Genomic DNA, 25,226 nt, shown 5'->3' with positions numbered 1-25,226 from the left:
GAATTAAGAAAATGTCCGCTTTGGTTTCTTTTGTCCCTTTTTGCCTGTTTTAGAGTTCCTGTGTGATAAAGACAAAACTTCAACAGTGGCACCCACCGTACACACCACTGTGCCATCTCCTACTACAACACCTATTCCAAAGGAAAAACCAGAAGCTGGAACCTATTCAGTTAATAATGGCAATGATACTTGTCTGCTGGCTACCATGGGGCTGCAGCTGAACATCACTCAGGATAAGGTATAGGTGTCTATTTTTTATCAATACATCCTTTTTGCATTTCATTTCAAATATTGCGTATCCTACCTTCAGCCCAAAGGTAGTGTTACTAGAATGATTCCATTTTTTGTTTGTTTCTTTGTTTGAGATGGAGTCTCTCTCTGTCCCCCAGGCTGGAGTGCAGTGGTGTGATCTCGGCTCACTGCAAACTCCGCCTCCCAGGTTCATGCCATTCTCCTGCCTCAGCCTCCCGAGTTGCTGGGACTACAGGCACCCGCCACCATGCCCGGCTAATTTTTTGTATTTTTTTAGTAGCGATGGGGTTTCACTGTGTTAGCCAGGACGGTCTCGATCTCCTGACCTCGTGCTCCGCCCGTCTCGGCCCCCCAAAGTGCTGGGATTACAGGCATGAGCCACCACGTCCAGCTTTTTCTTTTTTTTTTTTTTTTGAGACGGAGTCTCACACTGTCGCCCAGGCTGGAGTGCAGTGGCATGATCTTGGCTCACTGCAACCTCCGCCTCCAGAGTTTAAGTGATTCTCCTGCCTCAGCCTCCCGAGTAGCTGGGATTACAGGCATGCACTGCCACGCACAACTAATTTTTTTTGTATTTTTAGTAGAAATGGGGTTTTACCATGTTGGCCAGGCTGGTCTTGAACTCCTGACCTCAAGTGATCCACCCGCCTCAGCCTCCCAAAGTGCTGGAATTACAGGCGTGAGCCACCGCGCCCAGCCCGATTCAGTTTTAAATGGAGATTTCATGTTGGCTTGTTGAGCTTTGATTAGTTAGGAGTTACTATAACCATGAAGTGTTAATGTCACTTTCAGGTGTTGTGTTGGCTGGCAGAAAACCTAGCAGTTTAAAGTACTCTTTGGGGTTAGATTCTATTTGCCATCAGTGGATCAGAGTACAAACAATTGGCCTTTATTTCGGTCAGTTTAAAATATAACTCCTTCACACTTTGATCTGAAATGCAGTGTAGGTTGGCGTACGGGAATGGCACAGCTATTCGTTTCTCCAGCTATTTGATGACTCGGATCATGTAGACGTGCCCAAGTACATGATGGCACTTCTAGTTGCAATGTTCCACTCAGGCTATAGAGGGAGTGCCAAGAAACAAATCCGATTTCCAGGATCCTGTGACTTAAACAAGCGAGACAGGTGGCTCTTGTGCTCCATAAAAATGTGTGTTTTCATTTGGCTCATTACTGTAGAAGCTTCCCTCTTGTTTTTTTTTTTTTTAAGTTGTCTGAGTCACAGCTTGAGGACCCATGCCAACTTTGTTTGAAAGTTAAGACACCATGAATTTAAGTATCCAGACAAAAGATTTTTTGTTTTATGCTGAAGTTGGTTTTGGTAGAGTATAAGGCTTTGCTGGCCACTTTTATAGCTAACCTGTACCTTTTCCCTTTCTTCTTCTCCTGAAGGTTGCTTCAGTTATTAACATCAACCCCAATACAACTCACTCCACAGGCAGCTGCCGTTCTCATACTGCTCTACTTAGACTCAATAGCAGCACCATTAAGTATCTTGACTTTGTCTTTGCTGTGGTGAGTAACAGATTTTTTAAAGTTAGGTTCATTCTCTTAGAAACACATCTGAAAGTCTAAATAGTTGCATGGGGGGAGGGGGATATTTAGCTTTATTTTCCAGTTCTACAGTACTCAATTATAAAGTGTAGTCCATTCATCCCTGTTCATCCCTCAGAGTCTGTGCAATGGTCTGTGGACTGGACTCTTGCATTAATGTTCACCAAGAGTGGCCATTTTGCCATTAGACAGACTCTAGGATAGAAGCAAGAATTAACTCACATAAAAAAAAAACCACAATTGTCTAATCTATCCATACATAAGTAATTTCCGTGATAATTTTTTCTCAGTTATTGGTTAGGTAGTGCTCATGTTTTTCTATGATACTATTTGAAGCCATTTGGAGGCTATATTATTTGTAATAGTGTCAGTAATAAAAATAGGTAACATCTATTGAGTACTTACTATGTACCAAGCTCTGTGTTAAGTGTGTATATGAATTCATTAAATCAGGACAATTTATAATGGCAGCATTCAGGTTTTTATTGTTGATCAAGAGCTGAAACCTAAACAGAAGGTTTTGGGTTGAGCATACCTGTTCTACTTCTTGCTAGCATAAATTAATCATCGGGGACCTTTATTTCCACCTTCTCAGAAGCAATTATTCCCATAATTTCTGTGAAGGGATGTATGTGTGAACGTGTTGTGGTAAATGAGACTGGTGCAATAGAAGATAGCTATAAGTAAGGGAAAATGTTGAACCACCAACTATTCTCAAACTAAAAATATTGTGTAATTAGATAAAAACCAGTTCTGTTTTTAAATCAGATTACTGTGGGGATGGGGAAATAATCTCAACATCTGATATATAAAAAGTAGGTATGTTGTTATTTCATATGTGGTCTTGGTATTTTGAGTCTAAATTTTGAGCACATTTTTCTCTTTAGAATATATGCCGAGTAATTGAGGATTACATTAGGCACTTATATTTTGGAAAGGTTTCCAAAAATGTTCCTTTTTCCAGCATTCAAATAATTCCTCTGTTAAAGTACCATGTGACCAGTGAATTACTATTGAAAATGTCTCATTAAATTTGTCCTCTCCAGTATGGTAAAAGCAAGCCTCAGGCACATTCTCTTTTAAAGTTACCTAATAGGGGTTATGGTCAATAAGAACGAGGAAAGTAGTATTTTGGGTTTATTCCCTTTCAAGTGATTGAGTTTGATCTTTCTAGCTGTGGTAGACTCCTAAGAGGAACATGATTTCTCTTGACTCTCATATAGCAATGTTTAGTATTTAAGAATTACAATATTTAATTTACCCAGCAGGCTATTTTAAAACGTAATCCAAAATAGTGACATTTTAATCATGCTACAGGCACTCTGAAAAATCAAGAGATACCCTGCAATGTCCCCAGAGTTCAGTGGGGCCCATTATTGCCTTCAACCCTGTCATGATAGATGCTCCTTAGGAGAATTTATAGAATTTGAGTGCGTTATGTGCAGGCTGCTATGGTGGGTTATGAAGAAGAAAGCCAGTATTCTTAAAGTGCCCACAGTTTAGTGGTAATGGGAGAAATCTGCAGATAATTGCCATTTTTGTGAAAGGCCTACATGCCATGCCAAGGCTTTTGAACTCGATTCTGTAGGCAGTAGAGTACTGTGGAAGGTTTATATGAAATGGGATGAGTGCCAGACCAGAGAATAGTACAAAGTGCTGCAGGAGAATGGAGGAGAGAGAGGTTAATTCTGGCTGGAGGAGAGTCAGGAAGGTTTAATGGCAGAGATGGCATTTGAGCTGGGCCTTCAAGGATGGGTCTGGTTTGTATTGGTAGGGAGATAAGGAGAGTAAGTGGGAAAGTGCAGGTTATCCCTGGGTAAAGGGCATAATCAAGACCAGCTGGGAGAATGAGGAGTGTTATATGTTTAGTGAAAATATGGAAAAGTCATTGGGACAAATTGTGGAGTCTTGAATGCAAAGCCAAGATGTAGCCTAAGTCGAGGAGGGATGTGATGAAGGTGTGAAGTCCTCCATTATGCTTCTTCCTGAAATTTCTCTGAAGTCTGTCCCCTAGCTTTTACTCCCCATTGCTTTTGCTCTGGGTCCAGTCCACATTACCTCTTGCCTGGACCATTCAAACAGCTCCTGCCTGATTGCTCCTCTTCCTCACCTTCTCCATTGTTCTACATCAACTTAACCTTCCTAAAGCACATCTCTCCATCAGTGTTTTTCTTTCTCTTTCCTTTCTTTTCTTTCTTTCTTTCTTTCTTTCTTTCTTTTCTTTTCTTTCTTTTCTTTTTCCTTCCTCTCCTCTCCTTTCCTTTCCTTCCTTCTTCTTTTCCTTCTTTTCTTTTCTTTTCTTTCTTTGACAGAGTCTTGCTCTGTCGCCCAGGCTGGAGTGCAGTAGCGAGACCTCAGCTCACTACAACCTCCGCCTCCCGGATTCAAGTGATTCTCCTGCCTCAGCTTCCCAAATAGCTGGGACTACAGGCACGTGCCACCACACCTGGCTAATTTTTTGTATTTTTAATAGAGATGGGATTTCACCATGTTAGCCAGGACGGTCTCGATCTCCTGACCTCGTGGTCTGCCCGCCTTGCAATGTTTCTCTTTTGCCAGCAAGGTAACATCTAAAGTCCATGGCTGGGTAGTTCAAGCCTTCTTTTCTCCCATGCAATGCAGCCTGCATTTTCAGCCTTCACTCCCTCTTTATGAACCTTATGTTTCCTTCAGTTCCTTCAGGGTGCTTCCCTCATCCTGTCCTCTATGCACTTCTTATGAGGTAGGAGAACATAGTAATAATAATTACATAGATTCTGCAGCCATACTCCCAAAATGGGGATGATAACAGCACCTATTGCATAGGAGTGTTGTACTTACTCAGCGAAGCATCATATGTAAAGTTTTAAGAACAGTGCTGGGCACTTAGTAAGTGCTCAAATGCTAGCATAAAAATTTGAGATTATGCTTATTTTCTAACTACCATTATTTATACTCTTGCTCTCTCAAATACCCCTTTTCCCGCTTGTTTCCTAAGAGAATCCTGCCCGGTTCAAAATGCCCCATCCCTAAGCTGGCATTACTTTTTCTCCTCCCTTATTTGGAAGTGATTTCTCTCCTATTTTCATGACTTCTCACTTTCTTTTTTGTGATATGGTAGTTTATGTGTTTATCTTACCTTCCCTGGCAGATTGCAAACAGGGTGAAGGCAGGATTGAAGTGTGGTTCATTTTGGTAGCTCCTGGAGTACTTGCACTCTGAAATTATTAGAATGACTGGCTGATCAGATGAGTACTTCAGAAAGATAATAGCAGTGAAAAGGAAAGATTAGGGCTGGAGGGGCTGAAAGGCAGGGAGCCCTCTTAAGAGGCTGCTGTGATCCAGGCTAGAGGTGGTGAGGGCTCAGCAAGTGACAGGAGGAATAAAATTGAGGCCATAAATCTTCAAGTGTCTGAGATCCACATGACTACACCTGTGCTCCAAAAGTTGGAAACAAAATACAGAGGAAAGGGGTTTCTGTCAGATTATGAGTTCTCTTTTACTTAGTTGCAGTTTATTCTGCTGCATGGTTTCTTCTTCTGTGGATATTAACCGTATCTGTTATCTGTAGACAGTTGTGATATGTTAATTAACTAGAAGCTCTTTTTCAAACAGAAAAATGAAAACCGATTTTATCTGAAGGAAGTGAACATCAGCATGTATTTGGTTAATGGCTCTGGTAAGCGAAGCATTGGCCTGGGGAAAAAGACTGTGGGTTACCCTGAAGAATTAGAAATTACAATGGTCTTATTACCAAATAGTGCCTTATTTAATGAAACAGAAGATGCTATGTAAAAAGTGTACCTTGATCATACCTTAAAATCAGTAACTTAGAACTATGATGTTCTGTCTTTTTCTGTATCCCATCTTTTCAAAGTAGGGTAGATAATAATTAAGGTTGTGACTGATTTTTAGACTATAGAAACATCTATAGAAAGATAAGGGAACCTAGTTATGGTAAGAATTGCTTTTTGTGGGTTGATCTTGTCCCCCAGGCTCCCATACTTCACTGAAAAACCCTGAGGATTGTTCCTTTTTTTTTTTTTTTTTTTAGACAGGGTCTCGCTCTATGCCCAGGCTAGATTGCAGGGGCGTGACCACAGCTCAGTCCCAGGTTCAAGCCAACCACCCACCTCAGCCTCCTAGGTAGCTGGGACTACAGGTGTGCACCATCATGCCCAGCTAATTTTTTTGGTATTTTTTGTAGAGACAGGGTTTCGCCATGTTGCCCAGGCTGGTCTTGATCTCCTGGGCTCACGCGATCTGCCCACCTTGGCTTCCCAAAGTGCTGGAATTACAGGCGTGAGCCACTGTGCCTGGCCAACTTTCCCATTTTTGATGTTGATAGGATAAGAAGTTACTAACCTGTTTCTTTTCTTTGAAGTTTTCAGCATTGCAAATAACAATCTCAGCTACTGGGATGCCCCCCTGGGAAGTTCTTATATGTGCAACAAAGAGCAGACTGTTTCAGTGTCTGGAGCATTTCAGATAAATACCTTTGATCTAAGGGTTCAGCCTTTCAACGTGACACAAGGAAAGTATTCCACAGGTAAGAATCAAGCAAACTTCATTAATAATTTATGTTCTTATGTTGACTGATAGGTGGCTTTTCCTTTGAATCATAGACATTTAAACGTTGAAATAGAGGAATATGAATTCATAGCCTTGAGCGAATTGTGCAACTCTATATTTGGCTCATCATTTTGCTCAACCGAGATGTTTTTGTGATCTTAAAATCATTTGCAAAAAAAGTTCTTAAAGCTAGAACTGATAGAAGCTTTAAGTGAGCTTTATTTGAGGTACGGGTTTTAGTTTGTAGGGAAGATGGCACTTGGGAGGGGCAGCTTTGAGCATCTTGCATCTGCTTCCTGAGGCCGTCTTCTCACTGGAAACATTTTCATACCTGAATGAAAGCAGTTTGGGCCGATTTTGTTAAGACAAAAGATAAAGAGCGGTAGCAAAGCCTCAAATATCATGAACTATGTTTTTACCAGCCAAAACGATCTGGAGAGTTTTCAAAGCATGTGCCAGTGTAAATGAGGCTTTTTGAAGATCACTCAGGGATAATGGTGGTATTTGTTAGATTTTTAATGAAACCCTTGTGAAGGGCTCATTATAATGTGTTCATATGAATATGAAAGACATATTTGGCATTACAAGATTAAAATTTGCATGAAGAAAAAAGGCACATAAAATTCCTTAATTGACTTGTCCTTTTAAGCCTATTACCTAAAATTGGGGGTTTGTGGATCACAACTCTGTTGAGCAGAGCTATTCCAGGCATCCACATCCTTTTCAACCATTCTATGGTTTGGAAGGAAATGTGGAAGCTGTGTTTAAAAGCGAAAATACTGTGAGCCATTCGACTACTTTTGCAGTGGTGTTGAATACCTAGTCTGACTCGGTTAGGCCACAATAAATTGGGCTCTCCACCCTACCATTCTTGCGATTAAAGATGTTAGTTACACTTTAAAAATATTTACAAGAATTCATTTTCCCTTTTGCCTGTTTTGCTTATGTACTTCAATTATTTTGATCCTTTAGTAGCTTTATTTTTGGACGTTTTATCTGGCTCCCCTTCATTATTCCCCTAATTTTAAGTCCAGATTTGTGTTTACAATTTAAAATCATTTGCAGTATTAGTATCATCACTTCAAGACTGTTTATCTAGTCACCTGTAATAGAGATGAGCTGTGCTCTTTCTCTTACTTTGAAACTTTGGTTTTTATGTACATAGAATTAAAAATATCACCCAAAGAGATATACAACATTTAATACTGATATTGAATGTATAATCTATTTGTGAAACTAGGTTCTTGGCTGTGGGTACCTATAAATACAACACATAGGTAATATTTGACTGTATGGGGAAAGAAATAGAATTGCAATAAGGCAGAAGAGTGTTGATTAGATTTTACTGGATCAGACCACTTTCTAGAAATAGAAAAAAATAGCCCCCTTAGGCTGCCAACCCTGACCAGATAAGAAATGCAGTAAGCACACTCAAATTAGTAAGAGGTCCCAGTTTCTTGACTTTGCAGCCACTAAAATTGTATGTACTAAGTCACGATCTGCAAACTTTAAAGTTCCAAACAGTAAGTGTTTTTAGGCTTTGGGGCCATATGGTCTCTGTCACAACTATTCAACCCTGCTATTGTAGCACGAAAACAGCAACACATAAACAGATGACTGTGGCTGGGTTCCAATAAAACCTTATTTATGGACACTGGAATTTGAATTTTATATGCTCTCATGTGTCACAAAATATTTTTTTCAACCATTTAAAAATGTAAAGGCCATTTTTAGCTCTTGGACCAGATCTGGCCCATGGGCTATACAGCTTGCTGACCCTTGACCCTAAAGAGCCTTCAGAGCCAGCCTGGCTATTCTCATCACATGATACCTTCCTGATCCTGTTTCCACTTTCCCCAAAGACATTCACGCTACCACTGAGAGTCTAATCTGGCTATGTAAAAGTGGGCTAGATTAGCTCCCTTTATTTCTGATAAAGAAAGTAATATGCCTATTTTGGAAAGGACTTGGAATATAAACAAACATATACATGCATATATATATGTATATGCACACATTATATATATCACATATATATCAAATATATATCATATAATGTGTGCATCGTATATCATATATAATGTGCATGTATTATATATATGCACACATATAATGTACATATAATATATGCACATTACAATATGAGCTGTTTATAGATGTAAATGAATATACATGTATTCATAGATATGAATATCTGCATATATACACATAAACAAATGAAAGGACAAAGAAAGTCTCAGAATTTTAATTCTAGAACAGTTCTCCATTTTCTATAGCTTTATCTAAAAATATACCTGTCTTAGTTACTTGAAGTTGATCTTGTAAGAACATTTCTGACTTTTAAATCAATATCTTTGACTTCGGGACATTCTTTTGTGATTATACTCATTATTTGTTACACACTTTTTCTCACCTACAGCCCAAGAGTGTTCGCTGGATGATGACACCATTCTAATCCCAATTATAGTTGGTGCTGGTCTTTCAGGCTTGATTATCGTTATAGTGATTGCTTACGTAATTGGCAGAAGAAAAAGTTATGCTGGATATCAGACTCTGTAACACTAATCAATACGTGATCTCTGTTACAAAAGAAAAAAGCAAGTACAAGTTCCAACATGCAATACTGGTCAACTTAAGGTATATTTAGTTGCAGTCCAGCTCTTTAGAATGGGTGGTATGGGGGATTTCAAACTTAAACAAAAAACTATCAACTACAAGTTAGTTGCCTGACTTTGGTTTTTCCAACCAAGGAATTTAAAACTGTTATTTTTACAGCAAAAGATGTGCAAAATCACTGGATTATAAGTTCTACTTTATTGTCTTGAATTAATATTTCAGTGTTTTCATTTTAGACATTCAGACTAAAAATACACAGTTTAGAAAAAACAATTTTTGAAAAAGAGATTTTTTTTCCCTGCAAGTAGTTGAGTTGGAACAACATGTTCTACAGTGGATTTGTACTTGCTCCTTTTGCTCTGTATGTGTGTGTGTGTGTGTGTGTGTGTGTGTGTGTGTGTGTGTGTGTGTGTGATTTTTGTTTGCAGGTTAACTTAGCTACTTTGGCATTGCTGCATATTTGACCTTTGAGAGATATAATAGTAGATTTGAACAGGGGCTGGTATTATTATGTTCTTAGCAATAAATGCTTTTCTAATGCTTTTTGAATACATTTGTATTTATGTGGCTGTAATGACAAAAGATACAAAAGCTTTTTAAAATTTAGAGTAGGTATTAATCTTATTGTTTAATCTTTTTTTAAAAAAACTGGATATTTCAATCTTTTAAATTGCAAGATATGAGACTGTTCCAACTGGGCATTTCAATCCATTTTTTAGGTGCTTTAGAGATAATTGCTTGCCAGTGCCAATTGAGGGCATTAGTACTTTGTGCTCATAAATTGGCCGCTGTATGCAGTACTAAAATTAATGCAGATTTCTCTTTAGCCTTCCAATATTTCTTGTTGGTAGTGATGTATTTTATTATTTTCTTTTTCTTAAGAAATGCCAGTGTGTCCTAGAACCTAGATAACAAAGTGCACTTACACTTATAAAATAACTTGCATCTAGGCTGGGCGTGGCGGCTCACGCCTGTAATCCCAGCACTTTGGGAGGCCGAGGTGGGTGGATCACTTGAGGCCAGGAGTTTGACACCAGCCTGGCCAACATGGTGAAACCCCATCTCTATTAGAAATACAAAAAATTAGCTGGGCGTGGTGGTGGGCGCCTGTAATCCCAGTTACTCGGGAGGCTGAGGCAGGAGAATCACTTGAACCCGGGAGGCAGAGGTTGCGGTAAGCCGAGAGCGCACCGTTGTACTCCAGCCTGGGCAACAAAAATGAAACTCCGTCTCAAAACAAAACAAAACAAAACAAACAAACAAAACTTGCATCTAACCCAGAAGTCTTGGTCTTATCTTAACCCATTAAAAAGTTGTTCTTTGTTTCCAGCTTGCATTGATTGCTACAACATTACTAATTTGGCTTTCACATTTAAATGGTTCTGTGCTAATCAAAACTTTCCTTGTTATTATTCGTTATGGTAGAATCATTATTAATTCATGTGCTTTGTGTTCAGTTTTGTGCTCTGAGAGATGCACCAATTGTCAAATTACCGTGCACCACCTAATGTTTATAGGAGAAAGCAACATACATCAGCTTGATAGTTAACACATCAAATATTTCTTGCTGCTTCTAGGAGAACTTTTTTGGTGTGTGTTGGAATGGCTGAGCAAATATCAAAATTGTTAATATGCAGCCATATATGGAAGGTTCCTGTGGGGTTGTTTAGTGGGGTTTTATGTGATCCCTTCATTTCATAGAAAATGAGAAAATGTCTGGTTCCAAAATTTGATTTGAATGGATCAATACACACACACATGCTAGCATGTGTATTTTTATAACAATATAACTGAGTTATATTGGAATTATAAATATTTTCCGTCACTTAAATTTGCTCTTTGTTTAGCCTGAAAACCTTTATGGCTCAAGATCAGATCCTGACTAACCTCTCTCTTAGAGCTACAGTGAGCTGCATTACCAGCTTAAAACACTTCTTAAAGATTAAATATAGATGTGATTTTTCAAAATCATTTTTAATTTAAACTGTGTTTTAGTGTAAAATTGTTAACCTTATAAGATGGATAATGTGTATAAGAATGTAGGCCTTAACTATTTCACAAGTCAAAACAAAGCAGCTTTAAAAAAATAATTGGAAGCACAAGTGTGTGGCACTGACTGAATGCTGTTAATATTTCTAAAAGTTTCTACATTCAGATTATATGCCTGATTCATAGTAAAATACCTCTAATAAACACTGTTTTATAGAAAACCTGACTTCAGTGAATATTTTTGTATTTTACGTGGGCCAGTTTATATACTGCTATTTACACTATTATTTCCTATAGCTACATGTTCTTTGTACCTTTTGTAGTTTTATTTGTATTACTTGATTCATACTTGATGGTAACCCTCTATTTGGTTTTAGGTGTTTTTCATGTTTTAGCATTTGTATAAAGAAACTGGTCCATGTAAATACTTTCCACGTTTTTTCTTCAAATGTTTAAACCAGTAGTTGATGTATCGTATCTTTAGATATTTGCCTGTCTGTTTACTCAAAATCGCTTCTAAAACAATAAAGATTCTTTTATTTCTTAAGGCAATTTGCTCACATTTTTTCCCATTGGTTAAAGTCAAGATTTTGTATACCACATAATGGCAATTTCTTTCAAATGGAAAAACTTTAGAAATGTTTAGAAGTAGGATTAAATTATTTGCAAAATGTTCTGATGTTCTGTCTGTATATTACTATCTGGAAGAATAGCCCCATACATAGGCCTCGATTGATGATAGGCAGGCTACAGAATAAGATTCACCTGGGAAGCGTTTTATAAAAATAGATTCCAGGCTCCATCCTTAGAGGATTTAACGTAGTAGGTCTAATGAGGAGACAGAGAGAGAGAGAGAGAGAGAGAGAGAGAGAGTGTGTGTGTGTGTGTGTGTGTGTGTGTGTGTGTGTGTGTGTAAGCTCCCCTGCTGAACCTGATGCATAGTCAGTTAGGGAACCATAAAAGCTTCAGAGTATCTCTTTGTACACTTTTCTAAATTCCTAAATATCTCTACATAGTAGCTTTACATTGCAGCCATACATATTGAGCTATTGATCTGAACCAACGTAGGATTGTGTGCAGTCTCTGTCTTACTTAGATCACCCTAAAATACTTGAGCCTTCCAATTTCCATATACAGATAGTTACCTAGTCACCTTACTATATCACATAAGAAAACTTAGCAATGTAGCTGGTAACTTTTCTCTGAATTACCCAGTTAAGCCATGTGAATGCCAGTTAGTCATCACGGCTGCAAACTCTGCAGTTAACTACCATTGTCTTTGGCCAAGTTGTTTAACTTCTAGTGTCTCAATTTCTTCATCCAGTGGGTGGGGGCTTTAAAATCCTGCTACTCATTTCTTTGAGTGATAATTTGCATTTCAGAGGAATGCATCTTAGTATTTCATACATCTTAGTACTTTAGAAGGAATCTGATAAGAAGCTACTTGTTACGTATCAAGAACATACTGTAAGTTCTGTGTAAAATGTACCACTTAAGTTTCCTGCAGTTTTCAGGAGGAATTCTTATAAGACTCGGACATTTTTAAGATGATAGTATTTCATCTGTTTATTTAGGTAGATAATGTTAAATTGTCTTGGGCTCATCTTCCACCCATCTCCTTTTCTTTTACCCTGGTAGCTAACTTTCTGCGTTAATAATCACCATTTCTTGTCTTTGAAACTGGTATAGATATTCATGAATGATACCGAGTAGCTTCACGAATCTTTTCAGATGCATGTGATTTACTTAACACAGTTTGATTATAGATATAAAATGTATATAACCAATAAGATATCACCTAAGAATGTGCTTCTTAATGTTGATCCTTCCAAAAAGAAGTTTTGACTCCATTGTTTGTTTGTTTGTTTTGTTTTGTTTGAGATGGAGTCTCGCTCTGTTGCCCAGGCTGGAGTGTGTATAGTGGTGCAATCTCAGCTCACTGCAACCTCCGCCTCCTAGGTTCAAGCAATTCTTATGCCTCAGCCTCCCAAGTAGCAGGGATTACAGACGAGTGTCACCACACCTGGCTACCTTTTTATTTTTTTAGTAGAGATGGGGTTTTGCCATGTTGGCCAGGCTGGTCTCAAATTCCTGACCTCAAGTGATCTGCCTGCCTCGACCTCCTGAACTGCTGTTATGATAGGCATGAGCCACTGTGCCTGGCCTCAACTGGTTTTTAAGAGAAGTTTTATTAGTTTTTGTTGTAAATGTATACCTCAGCTTTCCAGTTCTTGTGTTGAAAATTGTATTTGAAAAATGTCTGAACTGGCAGAAAATTGAAGATTAACAGCATTTTTAATCTACATGAAACTTCTTAGTGAAATTTTAGTGGCCATGGAATTTGTTAATCTTTAAAAATCTTTATTGCTTCTGTGGCTATTAAATTCTTCTGCAAATACACTTTTCCCCAGAAGCATTTTCAATACAGCGTTAAGTATACATTAGGCAAGTAGATCAGATCAAAATGACTTATAGGATGAGATTTTCTTTTCTTCAGAATGTGATCCCATTAAAGTTACTGTTTTACCACAATTTTTTCCATTAACTAAATAATTTTTAAAGGTTCAATTCATACAATCAATAGTTATTATAAATTAATATTTCACATACTAATTGAGAGCATTTTAAGTAAGTGACAGTATCTAGAAAGATCTTTGTATTAGCGGAATTGCCTTTTTGAGCTACTCTGGGAATATTTGTCTTACATGAAAGCCTTATTGGCAGTATTTATGAAAGTCGTTTCAGTACTAGGTCAAATACCCAATTTGGGAAAGAGAGAACTATGAGTCTGTTGCCAGAATAAGAAATTAATCTACTAATGAATTTTTAAAAAACCAAGTTATATTAAACCCACGGCATAATACTTTATCGTACATGTCACCTAATAGTTTATGGGCTGGGTGGTAATTTGGGAAATTGTAGGGGAGGTGCTAACTGGGGACTCTTAACACCATCTATTCACAGGTCACATCTGGCAACCTCAGCTCTCTGGATTCTTAACAGAACCAAGAAGCAAGTTAAAAAAATAATTGAACTGGCAGCCAAAGTCAATGTCAGAAAAGTTCATAAGCTCCAGGGTTGCATTTAGTTCCTAGTTGTTGCCCCAGAGGCTAGTGGGGGCGGCAGGGAAAGCTTGGCACATTTCTTGAATGCAAGCACAATCAGAATTGCCATGCTGCCTATTTGTCCTATCTTTGATACAATTCTAATAAGCTTAGTTATCTGATTTATCAGTCCCTGGTAGACTGCAAGCTAGGCAGAGAACTAGGGCAACAAGACACAGGAAATGGGAAATAGAAATAGCAGTTAACTTCCTTCCTGCAAGTGTATCCATCTGTACCATTCCTTCCTCCTCTCCAGTCTCAGAGTAGGTTTTCTTTTCCTCGTTAAACTGAGGCAAACAGTTATGTCATCAAGGCCCATTTATATCTCTTTTCCCATTACTAAGTGACCCCAGATTGTTATGTATTGAGTCTTATGTCTTATGCTTTTGGAATCCAATTTCTCTTAACTTGTAGGAGAACTTGTACCATTCAGCATCTTCTGTCAATTGCTAATGGCTCTTTCCCTCATCCTATTTAAGTTCTTCTAACCTGAAGCTATCCTTTCTTGTCCCTATGTCCCCCTTCTAATTACCTCCCTTTTGTCCTGCCTTAATCATTCTAAACTTCTCAAAATGAGTATTGTATTTGTTACCCTGCCCAAGTTCTTGATGTCCTAACCAATCACTTCCCATTCCCTCTTAAACCTGCAGCAATTTTACTCATATCTCCCACCCTTCATATTGCTAGAGGCAATGGACATGTTTCAAAGCTTTCTAATATTATTTGCTGTCTTTCCACCCTAATTGAAACTTTCCATCCTTAGCTTCTCTGGCGCCATTTTCTATCTGCCCTTTTACATCTTTTTCCTACTCCATTGTCTATCCCACAGGTATTGGTGTTCCCAAGGGTTTTTGTCTCTGATCCTCTTTTTATTCTACTTCCCCTTACTGAGAAATGTTCTTGCCCATGTTTTAACTACCACTTATGTTCATATAGCCACTTGGTTAGGACATAGTCATTTTTTTTTTTTTTGAGATGGGTTCTCAATACGCTGCCCAGGCTGGTTTTGAACTCCTGGGCTCAAACAGTTCTCCCATCTCAGCTTCCCAAGTAGCTAGGACTACAGGCGTAAGCCACCATGCTCAACTAAGGACACAGGTATCTTAAACTCACATATCCAAAACTGAGCATCTCTCTCTTCCACGTATCCTTTTTACCCCCTGTTCCATATAAATACAAAAAACTGAAATGCATATATTCTTCCTCTTTTATAGAATGGCACCAGCATCTACATAATCAGTCAAGTGTGGAATTGGAAACCATTCTATTATCTCCTCCTCCTACACCCCCTACATCCATTTGGTCAATTTTGCCTTCTAATTTGATCTCCAGTCTGTGCCTTCTGCTTTTCTTCTGCACTTCATTAATCCAGCTCAGGACAATATTATTGGTTACCTGGACTCTAGTGATAAAGATGCCTCCTACCTTACTACCTCCATCTGCCATAACTTCTGAAATGAAATCCTGCTTAATATCCTGCTGCTGAAATTTTTTTCATCAGGATAAGGCCAGACTACCTAAGAGCATATAGTACCTTTGTGACCTGGGTCCCTGTACGCTTTTTCTGCCTTCTGTCCAGCCGAAAATACTTTTTGATCCATTGTTCTAGCTATGCCAACCTGCTTGCGTTTCCCTTGAAGTGCTGTGTCTTTTTACTCTCCATATTTTTGTCTGTGCTATTTCTTATACCTGGAATGCCCTTCCCCCATTACTTGCATCGTTAATTCCTATTCATCCTTAAAATCTCAGCTCAAGTGTCACCTTTTCAAAGTGTGTCTTATGTAATAAGGCTAAACTTGAGTGTGCCTCTGAAATTTTTCCATGGCACTTTGTGTTGCCTGCTCCTACCACAACACATTTTGAAATTATAACCACTGATTTTTCTTGTCTGACTCTCACACTAGACTGAGCATCTTGAGGCAAACAGTTATGTCATCAGGGCCTGCTTATATCTCTTATATCTCTTTTCCCATTAGTAAATGACCCCAGATTGTAATGTATTGAGTTCTTATGTCCTCTTTGTATAGTTGTTCATGCAGTGAGTTAATACTTAACAATCTGCAATATTTGAAGCACTGTGCTTCTTCGACATCATAACAGTTTGCCTCTGAAAGCTCACGGCCTGATCATCAAGGCAAGGCTAATTATATTTGTTCATTATGTTCTGTTTAAGAAATCTGGGAAGTATGTGACCATGTTATACATTTTTCATCCAAAACGACTGCATTTTTACTTGGTACTTAAAAGTGTATTATTTGGTTATTTGGAAAATCACTTTTGTGGAACATCTCATTTGCTGATAATGAAATGCCAATGACTCGTTACCTTGGTATAAAAAACCAAAATGTGCGTGTTAGGAAGTGCTGTCATTTTACTCAAAATACACAGATTTGAAAGTTTGTCACTGTTTCTGTTCTCAATTGTCCTTTCTCCACATCTAGCTCAAGACTGCAGTGCAGATGACGACAACTTCCTTGTGCCCATAGCGGTGGGAGCAGCCTTGGCAGGAGTACTTATTCTAGTGTTGCTGGCTTATTTTATTGGTCTCAAGCGCCATCATGCTGGATATGAGCAATTTTAGAATCTGCAACCTGATTGATTATATAAAAATACATGCAAATAACATGGTTTTCTTACCTCTCAGTTGTTGAAACACTTTACTTCTTAAAATTGATATGTTGAAACTTTAATTCTTTTATCAATCCCAGCATTTTGAGATCAGTCTTTATTAATAAAACCTGTTCTCATTAATCAGTTTAAAATCCAAAGTGTCATATTTACTGGTCCTGGAGACAAACTTGTTCAAAAGAACATCAACATGCAGTGTTTTAAGCTCTGTCTTAAGAAGCCCTGGCCAAATTTTGATCCTAACCTTGAAGTATGCCTTGAACTTATTAACATGGCCATTATAAGAATAAAATATGTAGTTGTGTCTTAATGGAATTAATAAATATCATTTCACTACTGGTGTTCTGTTTCAGTGTATAAGGACTATAGTGATTTAAACTCATCAATGTGCCTTTGCATAAAGTTCATTAAATAAATATTGATGTAGTATAAATGCCCATCAGATATGCTTAAACTTGGTTTTCAGTTGAATGAAGTAGAGAATGTTCTCAGGACCATCAGCATTTTAAAGGTTATGTGACTTTTGCTGATTTCTCTGAGTTCAAGTTAAGCATGAAGTTAGTACCTCAAGCCTGTGATTTTTCCCTAGGGATGATACAGACCCAAGAGGCTACAACAGAACTTAAACTGGCTTCGTAATTAGAGTTTTTAAGATAATTGTTTGTTTTTCAGCAGTATAGACTGAAAAGATTCAAGCATATTTAGCCACTTGCTTTTTTGTTTCTTGTTTTGTTCTTCTTTGGATGCCTGATTAGTATTGAAAGATAGAAATATTCTGTGAACTAATTAGGACAGATTGCGTTGTGTTTCTCTACCTCATCTTGTTGATCTCTGGAGCATTAAAATCTATTTAGTGTTGTCATCAGTGTGGTACTTATGAAATGTAAGCTAACAGCAATCTCAGAAGGGAGGCAGTGAAGCATAGCAACTAGGCTCTTGTTTCTTCAAGATGGCCCCTGTGGGGCAGTGCATAGATGGGGGTGTAAAGAGAAGCTGTTGGCATTAAGATGAGCTAGATAATCAGCCCTTGTTGAAGCATATTCCATGGTATAAGAGTAGCACAGACATGAAACATAAAGAAGGAAGGCTAATAGACTAGAAGACTTCCGCGTTGAAGTATTATTAACCCATTGTATGTATATATGGGCATGATCAGAGTTTCTATAACTTCCTGATTAATAATACAGTGTATCTTGTTACCCAGCTCTCAGTCCTTGAGAGCTTTCAGTAAAATATAGTAAATTCTTTCAACATAGCCTAACGTGTGGTTACTGAGATGAGTGTTATGTACTCAGAACCGCAGCAACATTTTTATGAATGGTAAAAGTACAAGAGGAGGAAAAGTTAAAATTAGAAGAAAAGTACAAGTTATTGCTTAATCATAAATCACACCAGATAACACATTTTGTTAATTTCATTAGCTATTACTGGAAAGGACCTTAACGATTATTTACGGAAAGGGGAGTGAAATTCATTGAGGTTCCATATCAAGTAGGCAACAAAACTATTATTAGCATTTTGATGAAAATTGCCCCTAATGAAATCTAGTCACTCAACAGTAAAACAACAGCTGGTTTACACTTGAAATTATGAGATCAGAATTGGGCACTTTGGGCTTCCATACTATGTTTTGCTTAAGTTTTTTTTTTTTTTAATACTAATATGGGCTTTTTCAGTAGTAATATACCAAAACACTCCTATTTTAATCTGTTTGCTACTTCAAAACCTAATCCTCCTCAGATGGGATCATGAGCATAAGAGGAAAAGACAAGAGAATGAACACTTGTTGACCTGATGTGTATCAGATGCTTAGAAACATAATTGTATTTAATCCTCAAATACCTTATAGGTATTATTATCCCCTTCTTACAGATGAGGAAAGTGAGGCCCAGTTTAAATAACTTGCCCAAGGTCCTTTGGCTAGTACTGGAAGGAGTCAAGATTTAAACTCAGTTCTGTCTGAATCCAGAGCTCAAAATCTACATTGCACATGTTGCTTTCCTGGTGGTTCGGTGGAATGGACTGCAGTGCATTAGATACTGCTGTTTTTCTTCCAGGCCACTGCTCAGCTAAAAATAATTGTGCGTGTGTGTGTGTGTGTGTGTATATATATATACACATACGTATATATATGTATATATTCACACCTATATATACGTATATATATGTATATATACACACCTATATACACATATATACGTATATATACACACATGTATATGTATATATACACACATATATACGTATATATACACACATATATACGTATATATACACACATATATACGTATATATATACACATATATATACGTGTATATACATATATATACTGCATTCTTGATCCTGTCTTTTTTAACTTAAATTTCATTACTTATACAGAATTCTTATTTATACTTTAATTATAGGTGTGACAAAGGAGAGAGTAGGGAAATACACAGGCAATGGTTTTAAGTGTAGATGGCTCCTTAACCCAGTGTCATTAGATAATCAAACCTAAAGTCTTCCCATATTAGGCAAGCACAATTCTCTATTTTGGACCCTTCCCATTCTTCCCTTACCTTCTGCTTTTCGTACTGAGGAATTTCGTGTGATTTTAGATAAAGTGATAATGAGATATTGAGCAAATAAGAAAATAGAGGTAATGCTATAAAAGACTATGCTATGTACACTTTCAAAATGCTTGTTTCTTGCATGCTTTTTACTACTTAATTGCATTCTTTACTAATTTCCTTTCCTTGCTGTCTGTTCTTTTCTAACAGCTGAAGAATGTTCTGCTGACTCTGACCTCAACTTTCTTATTCCTGTTGCAGTGGGTGTGGCCTTGGGCTTCCTTATAATTGTTGTCTTTATCTCTTATATGATTGGAAGAAGGAAAAGTCGTACTGGTTATCAGTCTGTGTAATCAATTAAATCTAGTGTTTTTGTTTGTTTGTTTTTGTTTTCAATTAGAAGTTACATTTCCATTGGCTAAAAGCCAGGACATGCTGTGCAATAGATTGTTTAAGATATGCAGACTAACTTCAGTGAGTTCCTAGCTAACTTGGGCATGAGTACACTTATTTAAGACAAAATATATTAGGACCAATTTTTTTCTGTTTTTTCTTCCTTTGTTAAAGTATAATTAAAAGAAAAAATCAGCTTAGAATTTTTTAAGTAAATAATGATTTTAAGCCCCTGGATCCAATTATGAAAGCGTTTTTACTGATGTGTAATTTTATATGTTACAGTTACTTATATTTTACTACTTTGATGTTATTTGCAAAATCAAAGGTGTTAAAGAATTTAACTTGCTTCAGGAAATAAATTCAAGAACATAATGGATTCATTTTTGTTGGTGGCAGACACGAAATTTGGTTCATGACCACCTTCTGATCAGCATTATTTAACTCTGTATTTTTCTGTTAGTTAAGAAAGAAATGGCTTCATGATATTGTATTTAACATCAAAAGTTTGGCTGTCTTCTTCATTACTGTTAATAGCTACTATATTTTAACAAGGAGATTTCTCTTTTTGTTGTTGTTCTAGAGTTTGGAATATACTGATTATCTCAGACTTGACATTTATACTGAAGGATGAAGTAAGACCTCCAGCTTTTTTTTTTTTTTAAAGGTGGAACACCTGTATGGGCTATGGTTTATTAAGGTTATGGTTTAGAAAGTTTTTTTCCCTCAGAGCCTTAACTTGTTAAGAAGGTTCATTTATCCTGTACTGAAAACAAAAACTCTATATACTTTGTTTGTGTGCCTCCTGCACTCTCCCATTCCCTACGTGAATATGCTCTAGTTGATATTTTTAATATATTGATTTCTTTTTTCTCACAGCAACAAGTGCTTACTCTAGAGGTTAGTGGGCCCTGATATGTCATCAGTCAGATGCCTGCCTAGCCAAAGCTGGACCCAGATTATTCTGTACATTTGTTGATCTTGATATAGACTTACATCCCTGTAGGGACCGCTAATGGCTCTGGCTTCTGGTGTAAGGTACTGGAGACCACTCATCCCTGTGTCTGCTTGATTGGTTCAGCTGTTGAATTGCCCTTTTATTTGGAAGCAGTGTTGAAGTTGTCTAGGGTTCAAATGGCTGCTTTGTACACCTGTCATTAGTGTAAGGCAGATGTTTATTTTATCAAGCTATTTTATCTCTACATTTAACTAAAAACAAAAGTTCCCAAAGATCTGCCTTCACTTCAGAAATTTTTTTTGATTAAAAAAATTAAGCCTGAACCTTAAATAAAGTGAGTTGGTTATTCATTCCAAGGATTAAGTCCCAATCTACCTCTCAGCACAATGCAGAAGCTCACCACTGTATTGCTGCCATTAACTCATGCCAGAACCCTTTGCCAATAACCGGAATTACAAATGTTTGTTAAATTTACCAAGATCTTTCTTTACTGCCTTCTCTATATGTACATCTCAAAAACATGTACATCTCAAAAACTGGAGTAGAAAGTTAGATTGCTCAACTACAACTCCTCTAGAACTCTATAGCTCTGACATGCAAATTCACACTCTCCTCTAATTGCTAAGTATGTAAAGAATGTTTTCTTTTAAAATGTTCTCTTTTGAGAACAACTGCTTATTTGTTATAAAAGCATTTGGTTAAAACGATGGCATCATAAAGAACAGTGGCTTCATTTCAATACATATTTTTGAGATGATTGTCTAGAAGCCAGATTAATTAAATCAGCTTGTGACCTTGCTAAGCATATAAATTGGAAATTCAGATACATTCAAAATTATGGGTTCATTTAAAAGTGTTCTACCTTTTGGGTATGAGACTAATATCACTAATTCCTCAATAGTTATCATGGCTCTATCTTAATTAATTAGAAAATATATGTGTTTAATTCTTTGAGAATTAAAATACAGAATATTAACAGAGGGTTAAAAACTGCTTCAACTCCAATAAGATAAAGGAAGTTCAAAATCTATGAGCCGAGTGTTCAATTAGCTTTGCCTACTGAGTTCAATTTTATGTCAATACAACAGTGGATCAGACAGTACGACTTTGAACTGGTGAATGTAAAGAATTGTTTTTCACCTAAGCTGCTTTGGAAGAACTGATGCTTGCTGCTAACTAAAGTTTTGGATGTATCAATTTAGAGAACCAATTAATACCTGCAAAATAAAGCATACTGTGGTACTTCTGTTTGATCTAGTATGTGTGATTTTAGATTGATGGATTAAAAATTAATAAAGATCATACATTCCATGCCACTATGGATAACCTCATTTTTATTCCATATGCTCAGCCTTAAGAGCTTAGACTTAATTGTATAATCTAAGTTTCTTAAATTCTAGTCTCTTGGATTGTCAACAGGAATCATAGGATCTCATAGATCTGCAACTTAACCAAGTCCCGTCATTAGGAAGGCACTACTACAGAACCTTTAGTACAGACACCTCGAATAGGGGGACCTACGTAGTCATGGAAATTACAAGAAAACATCAAAAACAAAATATGGAAATCTAACAAATGTAAGAACATCTTAACAAATGAACTTTCCACGTATGTCTGTCTGCATTGATGAACTATACTAATTGTTGAAGTTCATTTCATTCTGAGTGAGATATACCTCAGGGATATGGTGGGGCAAGGGGAGGAGCTATCCATTTTCTGAATTTCCTTTAAATTCCTTACAATCCAGTCTAATGCTCAATTTTTATATAATTGGATAAAACAACAACACATACATAAACATACTCCTTTTTACATAAGAGGTATTTTTGGTGGGAGAAGGAATTAGACATTGGCTCCCTCCATAGTTCCAGAATAGGGTTTCATTTTCTGAAAGACGTTTAATAGCTTGTAATTAAGTCAAAAAATGGCCTTCATAACTGCCACCTCACGAGGCCTCTGAAAGAAGCACTTTAAGTTGACTGATAATCAGGAAGAGTGGTTCGATATATGTTGCTGTGAGGGTTACAGTGTATCTAAAAAGTCAACTTGGAGGGTCATCTTTTTAACTTCAATGTGTATACTTTTTGAATGCCAGAACTGCCTTTAGAATTCTGATGAAATGTTTTTCCTTTCCTTTGTTTTTACTGTCTGCATGTATTTTGATAGCACTGTAAGTTTGGGTCCCTTTAATTTCAAGAGGTATGCGTAATGAACAGGAGAAATCTTGCCATACAATGCATCTTTAGTAGGAAAAATTCCATAATTTTATTGAGCAGTTACAGTGCTGTGCACTTTAAACACGTTATTTCATTTAATACACCAACTCTCTGAGGTTGGGGGTATCATTTCCAGTTTACAGATGGGATAACTGAGGCTTGAGTTGGTTACTTAACCAAAGTCACACAGGATTAAGTGGCAAAATGGACATTTGAACCCAGTTCTGTTTGCCCGCCAAAGACCATGCAGTTAACCACTATACATCTGCCTTTTGCAGAAGCAATAGATTTTTTTTAAAGCACATGCCTTACATTAAATGGTTACAGAAATCTGACTTCTGTACTCTTCTATCTTGTATGTAGTTGCCTTATAAATATTCTTCAATATCCTTAAAATAACTTGAGTTTTATCCAGCCCACTTTTGGGGCAGATGGATGTTGTAGCAGCATGCCTTTTGGAAGATCAAAACCAAGGCCAGTTTGCACTGTACCTCATCAGTAATATTAAGCCCCGAATGTCACTTTTTTCGGGTAGCCTCATCTAGTTATTCTGATCACATATCATTGTCATTCTGCCCTCAAACTCTTCTGCACCATGAATCATTTTGACTGTGCATTAGTGTGTTTAAGAAACTAAATGGAACTGTCTCTCTTCTCACTTCCCTTAATACCATTCATACCCCTTCCCCTCGTCCCTCAGCTTTAAGTGCATTGTAGCCATGACACTCAACTATCTTTGCCAGGTGGTTCTGAACCCTATTAATACACAGTTCCTATTCCTCAATCTAAGGCCTTTTGGGAAGGGTTTCAAGAATTTTTTTTTTTTTTTTTTTTTTTTGAGACAGAATCTCACTCTGTTGCACAGGCTGGAGTGCGGGGGCGCGATCTCGGCTCACTGCAACCTCTGCCTCCCGGATTCAAGCAATTCTTCATACCTCAGCCTCCCGAGTAGCTCCCAAGTAGCTGGGATAGCCACCATGCCAGGCTAATTGTTGTATTTTTAGTAGAGACGGGATTTTACCGTGTTGGCCAGGCTGGCCTCGAACTCCTGACCTCAGGTGATCCACCTGCCTTGGCCTCCCAAAGTGCCGGGATTACAGATGTGAGCCACTGTGTGCATAGCCAATTTCAAGAAATCTTTACCTGCAAAGTTTCCAGCCATAATCTGAGAAAGCCCCATGCCCCTCCCTCCTTATCTACTACTTTCCCGTATTCACTTCATCCATACTGACCCTCTTGCTACACCTGGCTAATTTTTGTTTATTTTTGTATCTTTAGTAGAGACAAGGTTTCACCATGTTGGCCAGGCTGGTCTCGAACTCCTGACCTCAAGTGATCTGCCAGCCTCAGCCTCCCAAAGTGCTGGGATTATAGGCGTGAGCAACCACACCCAGCCAATGTTAGCTTTTTATTTATATCAATCTGGACTTCTTTCTAAAGATGACAGATGCCAGCTGTTTAGATAAGATCATAGAAAGAGGAAGTGGAGAGAGAGAATAAGGTGAGATAAAACCTTAAGGAACAGAAATCAACTCAGACTGGGTTAAAAAGAAAAAAAGAGGCCGGGCGCAGTGGCTCACTCCTGTAATCCCAGCACTTTGGAAGGCTGAGGCAGGCAGATCACGAGGTCAGGAGATCAAGACCATCCTGGCTAACACGGTGAAACCCCGCCTCTACTAAAAATACAAAAAATTAGCCAAGTGTGGTGGTGGGCGCCTGTAGTCCCAGCTACCTGGGAGGCTGTGGCAGGAGAACGGCGTGAACCCGGGAGGCAGAGCTTGCAGTGAGCCGAGATCTTGCCACTGCACTCCAGCCTGGGTGAGAGAGCGAGATCCGCCTCAAAAAAAAAAAAAAAAAAAAGAGAAAAAGAAAAGAAAAAAAGAATGAATTGTGAAGCTATGGGGTAAGTCTCACAGAATCCAATTGAAAGAAGTACATCTTGGACTCAAAGGAATACAGAATTAGATTATAAAGCTTCAACTGAGAGAATACATGGGTGATGACTACCAAGAAAGTTTAGGAAAAAATGAATAATGAATAATGAATAATAACTTGCACTGCATTTGCTAAAATGTATTAGAAAGCTAGAATCAGGTGTTAGGTGGGTATAAGAATAGAGCAACAGTTCAAAGGACAAGACATAGTATATACACAAATATATACAGCAGTATGTATTTATGTGTATGTGTATATACATTACATATGTATATACAGTATGCGTGTGTGTGTGTGTGTGTGTGTGTGTGTGTGTGTGTGTGTGTGTATGGTATTTGATAAGGATGTTGTTTTTAGATGAGTGGGGAAAGAATGGAACGTTTAAAAATGATGCTGAGGGCCAGGTGTGGTGGCTCATGCCTGTAATCCCAGCACTTTGGGAGGCCAAGGCAGGTGGATCACTTGAGGCCAGGAGTTCAA

At 37.7% G+C, this 25,226-nt stretch overlaps 1 protein-coding gene across 3 annotated transcripts in view; it reads left to right on the top strand.

Moving 5' to 3' along the window:
• Window positions 1-21,911, top strand: part of LAMP2 (lysosomal associated membrane protein 2) — a 43,261-nt gene extending 21,350 nt beyond the window's left edge. The window contains exons 5-9 of one of the 3 annotated variants that reach the window (XM_032757544.2): window positions 54-238; window positions 1,645-1,767; window positions 5,401-5,464; window positions 6,170-6,334; window positions 19,455-21,911. In XM_032757544.2, coding sequence (XP_032613435.1) covers window positions 54-238; window positions 1,645-1,767; window positions 5,401-5,464; window positions 6,170-6,334; window positions 19,455-19,597 — 680 coding nt within the window. In that variant the 3' untranslated portion in view covers window positions 19,598-21,911. Of the gene's footprint in view, window positions 1-53; window positions 239-1,644; window positions 1,768-5,400; window positions 5,465-6,169; window positions 6,335-8,776; window positions 10,651-16,507; window positions 17,031-19,454 lie in introns of those variants that run through there. The other 2 variants (XM_032757545.2, XM_032757546.2) reach the window with 2 other exon arrangements.
• Window positions 21,912-25,226: the final 3,315 nt, after the last annotated feature.

Source organism: Hylobates moloch, unplaced genomic scaffold (genome assembly GCF_009828535.3).
Source record: "Hylobates moloch isolate HMO894 unplaced genomic scaffold, HMol_V3 SCAFFOLD_7, whole genome shotgun sequence".
In the NCBI taxonomy this organism is placed as follows: Eukaryota; Metazoa; Chordata; class Mammalia; order Primates; family Hylobatidae; genus Hylobates; species Hylobates moloch.
This window is presented reverse-complemented; position numbering and strand designations above follow the sequence as displayed.